Here is a 15212-nt window from a genome sequence, read left to right as displayed (position 1 = left end):
TACTCACAACCACACTCAGTGCTAATTACATGTTGAATATATGTTTGGGAAGAAAATTGGTGCATTTGTGCAGTTCACCATAGAAGAAGGTATTGATCTGCCGCTTTCTGTTTACCCCCCCCCCCCCTTTATATTTTGTAGCATGCGTCCCATACATTGTATCATTATTTGTGTTGTGGCTCTTGGTTTCCTTCTTTCTGCATTTAATTTTTCAACCGAGGACTGTAATATGAAAATTAAAAAAAAAAGGATGCGTTATGAGATTGTCAGCAGTGTTTAAGATTACCAACGGGGATCATTTTCTAAAACACACTGTGACGAGCGGAAGAAAAAATAATGTTGGTCGTAATTGCCTCAGAATAAAAGGTCGCCCGCTTATTGCCATTCCCTCCTGAAGGCTTTGAAATGGGATTCCAAAGCAAACTGGGGATAAGTGGGGACATCATGTGCCCTTCATTTTCTCTGCTTAATGGAAGAGTGTCATCTCCTCAGACACAATCTTTTGAGCAATAAGTGAGCGTCCTTGTTGAGCAGTTAGCAGTTATTTCGCTGATGGACAGTGGTTCGCTGACGAGCTTGTCATTTGTTGGAGCTGTACTTTGGCCAGTGTATAGTTTACTGTGTGATAAAGTATTTCAGTGACATTGCTGATACTATAGTTAACTATGAGACAAACAAATATTTCAGTCCCATCACTAATGCTAGCTGTTAGCACTACCCAGAGGTACTCTGGCGAGAACGTTAATAACTGTGAGTAGTTCAGTGACAAGCGTTCAAAATTTAATATACGTACACCGATTCATAACAAAGTCACAGGCATTGCTTTTTCAAACGAGCGCAGATGATGGATTTGGATGCGTTCAATAATGCAGCAAGGTAATTTGATAAGATCATCCTTAACCTTGATCTTATTTGATCTAGCCTCGTCATTTTGCAATAACTTTAGAGCACAAAGATATAACAAAGAGATAACAGCGATACAAAACAACCCATCTGTTTAAATATCGTCTTTGGGAATGATTCATATCAATTTAGAAGGTGTGCTTTGAATCTCTTGATATACTATAAAGAAAATAGACAGTGAACAATTGCGTGGAAGTCGCTGGAGAGTCTTGGAAAATCTCTCAAGCGGGAGTTTTATAAATCTAAATATAAGCTTGTTTGTAAGCACTTTAATTGTGGGGAAAATATTTGGTTGAATGGTCGTCTTCCTGAAAACAAGCAATTAGTTCTTACAAAACATGATTTATGTTGTGCAGTAAAGTTTAACAAATGTTCCGCTTTGGCCACGGGCAAACATTCAGCGACGACAGCTATAAAGCTCTCTAAGCGCCTAAATTAATCATGTCCATACGCTGCAAAGCTTTTATTGAATTAATAACAATGTGGGGTTGAGAGAGCGAAAAATGAGCATTTAAGTGTAGTTTTGTGTGCTGAATGCTTTCTGTGGTAATCAACCTGTGACCTTGCTGTGCTGACCAGAGTGTTATTTTTTTCGCTTGAAAAGCCATTCAAGCAGGAAATATGCCCATACGACAGAAATTCTCTTCAAGGCCTTATTCTCGTGCTGTTATATTCCAACATTAAGTAGCGTCATTTCAGTTTTATATTGTACTAAGCAGCAGGAAAATGAGGGAGCAGTGGAAAGATAAAGCTGCGTAGTAAGATGGATGGATGGATGGTGGAAGTAAATCGGGATGCAAAATGATGTGCGTCCCTCGCACTGTTACCTGGCAAGTTCCAGCTCTGATTTTGTTTTCCCACACCTGCAGCTCAGCCCTTTGGTCTTTTCCCTGCATTGGCATTGCTCCAGTGTTGCTTCTAACAGCTGGAGTTCAAGCCCAGACATTGCTCAGTTGACTGAACTTCACCCCTGCAGGATAATTCCCATCATCTCCATTAGAGTCATGGTTGTGAAATGCCAAAACCCACAGCGGTTTTTGCGTTAGGTCATCTTGGAGCTGTTCCTTAAGGCCGCTCAGATAAGACTGATAGAGGTCCACTGCTGTGCTTCAGTTTTTGACATTAATCACTCCCAGGAGCTTGATTAGCTTAGTTACTCAAAGCCGTAAGGCCGGATGATTGTTTTGTGGCTCAAGGACCTCGTCTGTAGTTGAACAGGAGGTCGGCCATGTTGGTTGGAAGCTGCGATTCGAGGCCAATTCCAGAACTCCTATGTGGAAATTCTCCAAAGAAGCAAGTTTCCTCGAAAGAAGGGAAATGTTAAATTGCTAAGCATTTTTCACTGCGCCCTTTAATGTGGCCATATGGCATTGTGATCATTTCAAAACGATGTTGATGGGAATAAAAAAATAACTCCCCCTACTGGTGTGAAGTGTAACTAAATGATATCACACAGGTAAAAAACTCTGTGTTGAAATGAATTAGCGACTTAGCTTTTAGGCTAATGCTGACCCCAAACAAGGCCCGCTGTGTTATGTTGCAAAATTACGAGCATCATCCTCATGATATACCTCAAAACCGTTATTTTAAGGTGAACATAATGAGTATCGTTGGTTTAATTATTTTTTTGACATTACAATATTACATGACTTCATGCCAGTGTTAATCATCACTCTTGGTTTATATTGTATTGTCAGTTAATTTTGTCTCCACAAAGGAAGAATGGGGTCTTTTTATGCCGTTTTTAATCTACCATCACAGCAGCTCATCCTTCATAATTATATGTCGCCTCTATAAAATGTGAGATTGTCATAACAACAATTACTGTCGCCGCTGTGTGCGCTTTTCTGTCTGAACATTATGTTCCGCATCTGCTGTGTTTCCAGCAGGAGGCTAATTACACAGCTCGCTTGCATTGTTAAGCGTTACGATGCTACGTCATGTAGATGTCAGCAAAAAGACGAGATCCCGAAGATACCTTCCATCACAAATACAGCAAATAGTTTATCGACTTCACTGACAATTAAAACATCTTTTAGTGTTTTGATCATTTATTAATCATAAAAGTTGTTTTTGTTATGTAAAATGTAATCTTCCCACGCATGCTTCATATCGCCTGCCATATTCTCGCTAAACGGCGTCCTTCAGCTTGCCTCCGTTTACGAGCCTTGTGGCCTTCCCTCGTCGGCGTAACGGCACATAATTTACCAAGGAGGGGATTCATCTCAAGGCAGTAAAAGTGCACGTGGAATAATGTTGGACGATTCAACCCCTCGTTCTCGGTGCGCATGTGTCGTTGACCTCCGCCGAACAACACAAAGAGTCGGCGTTGACATCCCGATTGATCGCCGTCGCTTGCCATTTGTCGGTCCACTCTGGGATGGAGGATAAAATTTTAATTAGGCCGTCTGATTTGGATTCACGGCATGTTTTGCTTCGAGCATGTTTGCCAAAACTTTGACAACTCCCTGGCTGTCCGCGCGACATGCTAATTACCAAATCCTCCTCGGAGGTTGACGATGATTATGTCCTCGTACTCTTCTTCTGTAAATCCCCACGATGGGACAATTAAATGGGCACCGCTTGCTCCCACTTCAAGGATGGAATCAGGCAGAAATGCCTGATTACATTCTCCAAGGATCAAGAATTATAGCAAAAATGTAATCCCAGATTTAAGCGATCTATAGATTCTCTCTCTCTCACAAATATGTGCTGCTTATCAGAAGACATTGAAACAATATGCGTAATGTTTATGTGATGCTGAGCCAGCCAGGCACAAAATGGCACCAGCGGGTTCTTCTGGCAATCAACACAGACACATATCCATCTTTGAAAAGGAAGTTTTGCAACTTTACCCAGTCTCCCCCTGCACATATTTTAGACACATAGGCAATCCGCATGCACACACACAGAGGCAATATCTCAAAGTGACGGCGAGATTGGAAAAGGCTCCAACATTAAGGCGTGAGGCAGATGGTGTCCCATATTGGTCGTGATGGGAAATGAGGAGGGATGAGTCACCTCGCTGTATCGAGCTGCAGCAGGTCTGAGAGGCCTGCGGTGTGAAACCCAGACTGCTCTTGTGTTCGTGTGTCTGCATGTGTGTTTCCTCACTTAATAAGGAGAAGGGAGCAAAAAAAAAGACAATTCTGTCCAAGAAAAAGGGAAAAACATTGAGCTGCAATTCTAAAGTTTTTCTCATATGAGGGGGTCATTATTTGCTCGAGCGATGATGTGCTTACTGTAAATGCATGTGCAATGTTTAGCAAAAGTAGTAACAACCAATCACGGCTCACCTGTTTGCTGGTGACGCTCGCTCGCTTTCATTCGACAAGTTGTAGTAGGAGGTAAAATGGCCGCCCCCGGAGATAGATTAACACGGGTGGATTTTTTTTTTCCTCAGTCCTATTCCACAAACAGGATATTCGTCCAAATACTGTCTCTAGAAGAGTGCAGGAATGTAAAGCAAAATTATTGCAAAGCATTTTTTTACTTGACCTTCTCTTAAGAAATGCTTGAATAATTTAGATTTTTTTTTTTTTATCAGATTTTATTTTCCCACTACATTTTTATAGTTTGTGCATGTAGGAATTTTTCGCCCAGTCGCTGCATGGCTCGTCAAAAGCACCGCAGCCATGGCAACCATCTGTTTGTCTCCTCCTTTCATGACTCTGAGTGTCTGATGTCAGGTGGCAGCTTTGAGTATACAGGGGACTAGTATACTGTACATCTACTGTTTGTCCCTTTCTACATGAGTCGGCTCTTTGTCTTTGACTGACACGCGGAATCCCTCCCTCCCTCCCTCCCTCCCTCCCTCCCTCCCACTCCCCAGCTTCATCCCCAACACCGGAGGGCAACGCCAACCTTCCTTGTCATGTCTTTTTGCGGCAACGTTAGTCAACATTCGTCAGCTTTCTGTCCTCCCCCTTCGGTCTTCTCCGTCACGCTTATGTTGACTTGCTTTCTGACACACTTCCCGTTTGATTTACGCTGTCATTCCTGCTCGCTGGAATAAAATGTTTTTTTTCTCATTTATTCATTTATTCATTCATTCATGGCATATTTTGAAGTCTACCATCAGAATTGAAATAACTACAGTTTGGACATCCAGCAAGTATATTGACAATAAGATGGAGTATTATGGATGTATCAACATCCAAAAATACTGCTATAATACTTATTTCTAATGGAAAAAAGTCAAACCTAATATCATTGTCCACTTATGAATAAGCTAAAAATTAAATGTTATAAATTAACATCAAATAATGCAGTAATTTATATAAATTGATGTTATCATAATCTATTTTTTAAAATTATTTACAAGCTGTTTTGTACGGACAACCGGCGTACGATCCATATTTACTTATGACAAATTAGGCTATGGTCTTTGTACACAAAGGCGGCAGGCGCCTTTATTGAATTGGCCACTGGCCCTCTTCGCTTGCGCTTTGCGATTGTGTGCATCGCATTATGTACAGCAATTAGTTATGTTGGCCCTGCGCCAGCGCTGCCACGTTCCTCCGTGCAAAACACGGCACGGTGAGAGGGATTGAAGACTGCTAGCTTTTAAATTAGATGTGTGTGTGCATGCATGTGTGCGTGGGGGTTGATGCTTGGCTACAATATCTAATCAAGCTTTGATGAGCCTCCTGTGTCCCAAGCGATGTTGGGATGAACAAGTTTATATGAAGAGCACACGAGCCAGGTTTTTTTTTGGTCACGTATTATTTTATGTATATGCAAACATGCCCAATATTATAGTCAGTCAGTCATGCATGAATAAGTGCAATGCCATTCCACTAGCATTAAGTATTTATGTGACGGTTTGAAATTCTAGTATAGTGGTTTAATAGCTTGCCAATGTTTTGTTTACGACAAAGTTTTGTGTTGTGTTGCCTTAAAGCTTGTTTTTATTTCTATCAACTTTATAACTGTAAGTCCTTAAACAGATAAAGTACTTGATGCATGCAAAATTGCAAAATGAACAAGGTGGGAGGCATAAACGCTAAAGTGCAATTGATTCAGATGCTATTGTGGTTTGCAAAGAGGAAGATTAGAGATGACTAAAATAGCTGCCATATAACCTCGAGATTTGGCTGACATCGAGGTTGGGAGAATTATAAAGGCTGATTGTCTCTTATTAATGATAAAATATGATATCTTATGACGTTGCATACATTGTACACTATGCACTTTGTGCTGACTGTGCCCAACATGATCAGGTGCAGCATCGAAGCCGAGGTCAATACACGGATCCACGAGGTGATCATAAATACAGAGCAGCAGCACGACATAATATATGGTCGCGCAGTCATGCTCAACCTGTACCTTTCACCTTAATTGCTTGGCACAACTCGATGACGGCACGGCGTCGTAACTTTACCGCATGGAAACCGAGATCTGTTATTTACTAGACACATAACCATGTCAGAGCAGATGCAGATAGATTATGCACACCCAGGCGTAAATAACGTCGGCGTCACGGTAAATCCCCCCGGCTGTGATAATTATATACTGATTAACCGGGTTGCTAATTAAACTGATCATACAGAGTAATCATACTGATAAATCAACATCATCTGTCTCGATAGCTGCGCAGTTGGCCGTAAAGTCGAGATGAAGTATAGCTTGGTGAGATGTTGCTATATTGTAACTATGTTGAAAAAGCTGACGAGTGGCAGCACATGCTTTGCACTATGCAGTTACCCGATTAACGGGTAAAACCTTCAAATAAAACCAATTGAACTTAATGGTGGACATTTGCGTCCTTTGACAGTTGGGTGAGGACACGTTCAACCGCGCCAAGCTGCTGAACGTTGGCTATGCGGAGGCGCTGAAGGACGGCGACTACAACTGCTTCATTTTCAGCGACGTGGACCTGATCCCCATGGACGACCGAAACCTGTACCACTGCTATGAGCAGCCTCGACACTTTGCCATCGCCATGGACAAGTTTGGCTTCAGGTGAAAACACCATTCCTTTTGATCCTGATGGAGAACTGTATGAAATTCGATGTTTCTCGCTCACCACTTTGTGTGGTCTGCTCCAGGTTGCCCTACGCGGGTTACTTCGGGGGGGTGTCAGGCCTCAGTAAAAAACAGTTCTTGAAGATCAACGGCTTCCCCAACGAGTACTGGGGCTGGGGAGGGGAGGATGACGATATCTACAACAGGTGAGCTTCATGTAGAAGTTGGACAAGCTATACTATTCGGGTCATGCCACAAAGGTCTGAACCATGAGTTTAGAAAAGATGAAATGTGTCCTGGCTGGTCCACTAATATTATTTAACACTCAAGTAGGTTTTGATTTAAAGCCACTGTGGTAATAATAATAATCTACAGTGGTAAATGTGTTCAGAGGCTGATATTCATTCAGTGAATGCTAAATGCTAAATGAATGCTAACCAAAGTGACCAACAACATTCATTGTGGGACACTAAAGTAGCATAACAATCAGAATATGAATATATTTGTTTTGTCTAGAAAATGTTACATTGCTAGCGATAGGAAACCTCAACCGTGGCTCCATTTAATGTTGTTTGAGTGTCCGCCGGATGCGGAAAAGGCTCAATTTGTCGAATCAAGTCGGCCAGACGGCGCATCATCAGCGGAACTCTCCCCTTTATCACTGTTTAACCCCCACAGCAAAAAAAAAAAAAAAAAAAACACGACATGCTTGTCACTATCCTTGTCCTATTTTTCTCCCCGTAGTAAAGCTTTTAGATTCTGGCTAAGTTTGTCATTTGCATTTGAAGCGACATTAAAAAGGCAATAAATCTAACTTGCTTTAAGCTGCCGTGTGTGAAGGTTATGTGTGTCCTCGCATTAAGAGCTAACGCACACGCACACACACACGCACCTTCCCTTGCCTTGCCTTGTCATGGCTGGCTGCCTTAAAGGCCTTTCTAAGTGCAGTCGTAAGGAATATGTCCTTCAAAGCTCATTTTGCACAAGCTGCTGCATTCCGACACTTCATATAAAATCCGGTTTGTTTTTGTTCACATTGATCCGGTTCACCCCTTAACTGCCGACCAATATCTTCTGCATTGGTTGCCTGAAAATATCACTCTGTCACCATTTGCGGCTTTTTCGATTAACTCCCGCACCGTTGATGGCGTCAAAGGGAATCCTAACAAACAATGCCGCTGACGTCATTTGCCGTCAAACAAACCAATGTATTTACACGATGCCATTGCGAATGGACAAACGTGTTTACAGTATGTGAGTGGATGGACGCGTTATTCAATATTGCAAACTAATCAGTCCATTTTTTGAGAGTCTCATACACAATGATACAAACTTTTATTCAAATTGGCAATTTTATTCAGGTCAAGCCACATTTTGGCTCCAGAATCTTTCTTGCGAGGCTATTTTCTTGCACAATTAAGAGAAATTTGTCCATTTGATAGTTTTTAATTAGATAGGACCATCCAGCATGTATACACACACACACACACGCACGAACCATTTTCCAGACTGCTCCAACAATCACCCCAAATGCAATCTGCACGGACATATTTGATTGGATTCACGGGGAGTTTCTCCGGTTCCCCTTTCAGAGTTCGAGTTAATTGCATGAAAGCAATAGAGTGGAGGAGAAATGGTGAAGGCACAATCCAATAACTTGTGCTTCTGGTCAGATCTTATTCCCACCTCATGCCGCATGTGTGTTGCAGGATCACTCTGAACGGGATGAAGGTGTCCAGACCGGATGTGCGCATCGGCCGCTACAGAATGATTAAACACGAGAGAGACAAACACAACGAGCCCAACCCGCAAAGGTACCGTGTTGCTGCTATTCATGTCAAATCTATTGTTGTTTTTTTTACAAGAGTGAGATATTGCGAAATGTAGCGTTTTTCTGTATTCTGGCTGAATAAATCAAAATTCCATTTAAATCAAAATCCCACTTAAAGATCTTCCAAGAGCAAAATATTTCTGAGTGATGGGAAAAAAAGGTTTCAATTAAGTTTGTCCTTCTCTCCCTCACTCCACCATGAATAATGCACGGTCCTCCAAATAAATAGCAACCCTGTTGGTGGCGGCGCCATTGTGCAAGCGGCGTGACTCACGGAGCCAGGGCGGGAACCGAGCGCAGAGCACAATGACGCCGAGCCCGTCTGGCGGCTCTTTTATTGATTAGGTTGAAGGCGAGCAGACAAGACGCTCCCATTTGGAGCCGTGTGGTTTTCGGCAGGCCAATTTCAGACGACGCTAAAATTGTGATGGATGATGACATGCGATATGCCACCTGATTATTTTAGACGTCATCCTATTCGCTCCTCAAATTGTTTTCAAGATGTCGCCGCTGGATGGCCGATTTGTCTCATTTCACGTACGCTCATCGTTTGAAAGTGAATGTTTAGCTTGCAATAACATGAGCAATGTCGTACAATTTGTGTAAAGTGTGAATAATTTGTTGTATTTATTTTTTTAGTCTGCTTATGACCCCTGGCAAAGCTTGTTGAAATATGTGATTCCTTCATTGGGGGGGGGGGGGTCGGAGTGGGTGGATTGTTCTTTCGAGAGAATAAACCGTGATAATCCCCGTTTAAACAGCTTAATGTGAAGCGCTATATTCCTTCTGATTAATGTTGCTCCGAAGGCTCGTCCCACCATATTGGGCCTCATTCATCACCTCAGTAAATAAGTCATTTATACAGGAGGAGGTTTAATGCTTGTCTGTAAAGCACTTTAAATGGCACGTGCCAAAAGAACAACCTCAACGCTGGCCCTCCGGAACAACCATCTGTGTTTTATTTTATTAAAAAAACATGTATTTATTTTTTGCGCTTGCTTTTCACACTTAATATGATGACAGTGAGCATCGAGGCTATAAAGAATGTTTTTTTATTACGACTCCATGTCAGCTATGAAATGTTATGGATGACAGTATTCTGCTCCATATGACAATCTTCTATGGTGCTTGTGCTTATTTGATACTTCGAATTTTCGTAGAAATATGGAATTCACAGTCACATACAAAAAAAGCGATTCGTTTAGGTTTCATTGTATACTGTGATGACATAATGGACACATAAGTTCATCTACCTTGAGCTTGATTTATTTACTACGATGTCCTAAATGCACGTCGACGTCTCGCCGCATGAATTATTCAACATCCCGACCGCCACGACTGAAACATGCTGCCATTTACAGAAAAGACGGTCCGAACGTACTCAAGCGTTAAGCTCAAGCGCTTCGCTCTGACGCTACCGCTGCTGTATTTTTGGAAGTCTCTGGCTTTGGAGCTGGCCGTACGCACGTTGACCTTTAGATGATATAGAGGAAAAATATGCATGAATAATATAACGTGTTATGAGATTGAATATGGGACAAACTAAATGATGCATATTTTTATATTTTTACGGAGTGGCTCTTGATGTGTGGTCCTCTAAGATTTTTCTGAATACAAAATATAGGAAATATTAATATTGCCAGCGTGCTGTATCTTGCACACACAATCATGTGTTCGCTCAAACAAGAGTCTATTCACCGAGTCTGTCGGCCATGGTGAAGCATAACGATGAGATGTCGGGCTAGTGCCCGGGAGAAAAAGGTGTATTCATCACATGCACACAAACACACACACACAATTATCCAGATCAATTACTTATGTCCAATATGACTTCATACCCTGTCAGCCTCTGCGTGTTTGCACATGGATTTTATTGTCTTTTTTTTTTTTGCCCTCGGTGTCGTCGATTAGGGCGATTTAGTTGCATCACCAGTGAGACAACAGAGCTTTTAGCTCAGTTAGGATGCATCAGGCTACTGAGTGAACTTCTAAAGCAGATCTTTATACGGAGCTGAGGAGATTGCATTGTACCTAATGATATGTCTCGGATGTACGTTAAATTAAAATAAACCTTTATCGGAGTGGGTTCACGGCTTACAAATTGAGGGCATCTAATATTCTCTATATGTAACGTTGGGGGATTAGTCAATGACTTTAATCTACGTGCTCAATGACGGACTTATCTGAAGATTTCATGATTTTTTAATATCAGCATATCTTGCTCCATCCATCTGTCAGTTTTTCCCCGCTCAAATATAATTTTATCTACAAGTTCATCCAGCCTTCATTTTTCTTCTCTGTCATGCGGGCCTCATTTTGCTCTACGGAATTTGCCCCCCACCACCACCACCACCAATCCTCACATCCCTGCCACCCCCAACCCCGTTGAGATGGAAGTGTCAATCCTCTCACGTAATTCTATTTTTATCTCGCTGTGTCTTGCTTTTCAAGAAAAATACTGCAGATTCCCGCATCTGGTAGTTTGTGTATAATCCTGGTAACCAACACACACAAAAAACAGCTGAAAACAAGTGGAAATAAAATAAATAATATAAAATATAAAACATAAAACATAAAATACAAAATATAAAACATAAAATATGAAATATAAAATATAAAATTGAACTATGAAATACAAAATAAAATCCAGATAACAAGCCAATGAAAAAAAACAATGTTAAACAATCCAATATTTGCAATATTTCTGAGCTCCTGACCAAAACAATAACAAATAAAACATGTCCTAATGCAGATATCGCTCAAACAGAACACATTGTTCCTTGCTGATTAGCCATCCGCCCAAAAAACCAAGAAAATTCAACCAGCACGACAGCCTTTTTTCTGTTGGTTGAGGTTGCATCAGCAGCTGCTCGGCATTATGCCGCTCAATTCCCGTCCGTCTTGTGCGCTTCCATCGCCGCCAATTTCCCACGTAAGGACCACTTGTGATGCAAGCGTTGAACCCCAGCCAGTGCAACGACACACTCGCTTCTCAAAGCTGTGTCGGATTGTGTCCCAAAACAATCGCCATTTCCGGTTCCGATTGTTGTGCTTTTCAAGACGGCAACTTTGTTGAGACCCAATCAGCAATTCATTATTCGGGTCTCAAGGCACCACTCTACGATTGTCTTCTAATTGGATCTTCTTCTTCTCTTCATCCAGATTCAATAAAATCCAAAACACCAAGAACACCATGAAAAAGGACGGCATCAGCTCGCTCACCTACCGACTGGTGCAGATCAAAAGGTACCCGCTGTACACTAACATTTCAGTAGAGATCGGAAAACCGCCGCCCCGGCCTTTCAAGGGATAGAGACTCAAGGTAGGTTGGGATTAGGATGGACGCACCAAGGAAGTTACAAGCACATCAAGGAGTGGAATCTTTTTTTTTTTTTTACACATTGACTTGTTCTTCTAAGCTTCTGGACAACATTGGAATGGAAGGACCAAAATTTGACGAATGACACAAAGCAGGAGTTTGATGGACTGATATAGACCTCAAGGCTAAAATGTCCCAAAATGGCAAAACTCGTTAAAATGAACGATGGGAGGACCACAATGTGGCCAGAGAAGTTTTGAGACCCCAACAGCAAAAGCCTAGATGGTAAAGATTTATGAGGCGACCTGCAAGACGGGGAGCGATATATCGAAATCACAGACGGTGTTCACGAAAGAATTAGCGTACGACAGGCGTGCGTTAAACGCTACTTTTTATCCGACTCCCGTATGTACATTATCCCATGCGAGTCGAAAATACTCCCAAATCAAAGCCTCTGGCATTTACGAATGAATGTATCGTGCCCGCATCCCTCACCGGGACTCTGCTGGGACATTATTCTTTTTTTCTTTGTTATTTTGGGGAAATGTCGAGTCTGAAACTTCTTGGAGCAAGGTGGGCATCATGATTATACGTTGTAGCTGTGGTGGGGAGTTGAAGATGGAATCACTGAGGATGGACCCTGATGACTGATAGATACAGCAAATGACTCAGCTTGTATTGTTCTAATTATGATCTGATTTGATTTGATGTGATGTGAGGAATGCTTACCCATGTTCCTCCGAAATTTAAACACAGGATCACCACGTCATTTAATATTTTGGTTTATTTTGCCATATTCTTATTTTGACTGATTGGCTTCATGCGTTTGAATTTAATTTATTTTATTTTAGCTTTCTTTCCTATATACAGGTACGTGTATACCTTGAAACTGGTAACCAGGCCATGCCTAGTCAATACTAAGCTCGCAATGTCGGTAGTGAGCATTTGTTATCATGAGGCGGCCATTTTGAATACTCATCATATCGTAGGGTAGCAGAAACAATGAGCCTTATCAGTTTTTCAACATTTTTGTTTTGTTTTGTTACTGCGAGCACGTGGTCGTGTCCACATTTGGTATATCCAAGTGTTTTTAATGCTGTAATCTTCCTTTTGTTGCAGTTTTGACACATCATACTGTTACATATATTTCCACCGAGCTGATGCCTTCAGTAGTTATTTTCTATTAATTAAATGACATTTAAATCATGAACTGTAAACCAAAACATGTTTTTTCTCCTTTAGTTTCTACTTTGACGAGTCTAAGGGTGGGGGGAATCAGTTCCGTACGCTTATCTTCGCCTCAAGGTTGTTGTTTATTTTATTTTTTTGTAAAGGTGAGATGATGATTCGCCTGTTTAGCGCACGCACGCACATTCACACTGTCTTCCCTTTTTTGTACAGGTTTTTGTTTTGTTGTGTTTTTTTAGTTTTATCACCTTTGAATGCCTTTGCACGGTGTCATTGACCTTTTCTGTCCTCCTTACAAATCTCACTGCAGGCTTTAGTGGCACCAAGAGCAGCCAAATACAATCACCCGCCTCTGGACTTGATTTGGGTTATGAGGCGATATCAAATGTTAGAAAGTCATTAAATGGTTCCGTTTATAAATGCGACAAAAACCTAGAATACATTTTATTTAGAAGCACCTTTCAGGTCACTCAAGGTCACTTTACAGAGAGTTAAAAACAAATGTCAATCAGATATAGTAAACGCAGTAAAAACAGCCGGTGAGTAGCGGCAGCAAGACGCGCCAGCGTACACTCAGACCGAAAGATCCAAACGATATTTTACTTAGCATTAGTGGAAATTTATTGGACTGTCTCTTATTGCCAGGCCATGTTGTCCAGCAGACGCTAGTGGCCGACGTTGACGCGGCGGAGATTGGTGGGGCTCTGGCGCTTCACTTATTGTGTTCAGTTGCAGCTGCCATGAGTTATATGCGACTATATAATAAACAAAAACGTTTTTAAAATAGATTGTTCCATCTTCTGATCAGTTTTTTTTTTTTTTAAACTCGCTGATTGGCTTCAAAAACCTGACGGTGTAAAAACTTATAAAATGAGTCAACATTTTCGCTTGTGGATTTAATTGGATTTAGTCAAAAAAGAAATAAAGTACTACAATTCAGTAAGTCATCACGATGTGCTTATGAGTAGAAGCTCAGATACCTGTGTAAAAGTAGTACTATAGACTCATATCTCTTTATTTTGGGAGTAAAAGTAAAAAAGCGTGAAAATTAGTATTTAGGTAAAGTACAGGCACTTAAAAAATAAATATGCCAAAAATAATCCAATGTTTACTAATTGCTGCATATTTTTTGTACTAAGTTGTCATGAGAAGATGCACTCAGCATGCTTACTGCATCATATCAGTCAAACCTAATTGGATTTGATGGAAGTAAAGGGCAGACGCGAGCGGCCCCCAGTGTGCTTTTACACCAAGGTGGATTTTTGCAATTCTATTCATTTCCTTTCCTTTCAGTGACGTGACGAGAAGTGCTCCATGTTTGCTAATGGACTCTGAGTGCTCTGATGTTTGAATTGAAGCTGTACTCGTGGTCAAGCACACCTCAGGTGCTTGCGTGGTTTCGTTACTCGGTACGGGGAGGACTTCCTGTGTCGACGCTTTTAAAATAAAAAAATAGCTACTCTAAATCCAGACGCTGTTTTTTTTTTTTTTTTTGTACATTGAATGTTAAAATGTTATCTTATATAGTATGCATTATGTCATATCAAAACTAATTTTTCTATACAATCAATAAAATGTCTGGTTAAAGATTGATGATGATGATTCTGTCATTTGTTGATGTCATTTCTGCCTTAGGAAATATTCTTGTACTTCCAGACCTGTTTTAATTTCCACGCAAGAGTACTTACTGTCACTAAAAAGGTTTTAACACCCTTCTTGATTGTTTTACAATGGACTTTCTTCCACAATTTTATTTATATTGTAATAATTTTAAAAATGGCATGTTTTGCTAATATGTATATTTTCTTTGAAGCTATTGGTGATATTTCTGCACCTTTGGTTTTGTAATAATTTTACTTCCAGTACCTTCCAGTATTGTATTAGTAAAATGATTTGCCTTGGAGGAGGTTCATGCTTGCTCAGAGATTTGTAACGGTAAACGCTACTCCGGTGAAGACAATTTTGTAGCCTGTTCAGCCCGGCGGTATCGCATTGCACCAGCAT

General features: G+C 41.0%; 1 protein-coding gene across 2 annotated transcripts in view; it reads left to right on the top strand.

Moving 5' to 3' along the window:
• b4galt2 (beta-1,4-galactosyltransferase 2) overlaps positions 1 to 14801 on the top strand; it is a 40058-nt gene extending 25257 nt beyond the window's left edge. For both annotated transcript variants that reach the window (XM_088396892.1, XM_088396893.1), the window contains exons 5-8: positions 6680 to 6867; positions 6954 to 7076; positions 8580 to 8684; positions 11864 to 14801. In XM_088396892.1, the coding sequence (XP_088253018.1) occupies positions 6680 to 6867; positions 6954 to 7076; positions 8580 to 8684; positions 11864 to 12014 (567 nt within the window). In that variant the 3' untranslated portion in view covers positions 12015 to 14801. The remainder of the gene's footprint in view (positions 1 to 6679; positions 6868 to 6953; positions 7077 to 8579; positions 8685 to 11863) is intronic.
• The last annotated feature ends 411 nt before the right edge of the window (positions 14802 to 15212 follow it).

Source organism: Syngnathus floridae, chromosome 14 (assembly GCF_059516105.1).
Source record: "Syngnathus floridae isolate MCC-2025c chromosome 14, RoL_Sflo_1.0, whole genome shotgun sequence".
Taxonomy (NCBI): domain Eukaryota; kingdom Metazoa; phylum Chordata; class Actinopteri; order Syngnathiformes; family Syngnathidae; genus Syngnathus; species Syngnathus floridae.
This window is presented reverse-complemented; position numbering and strand designations above follow the sequence as displayed.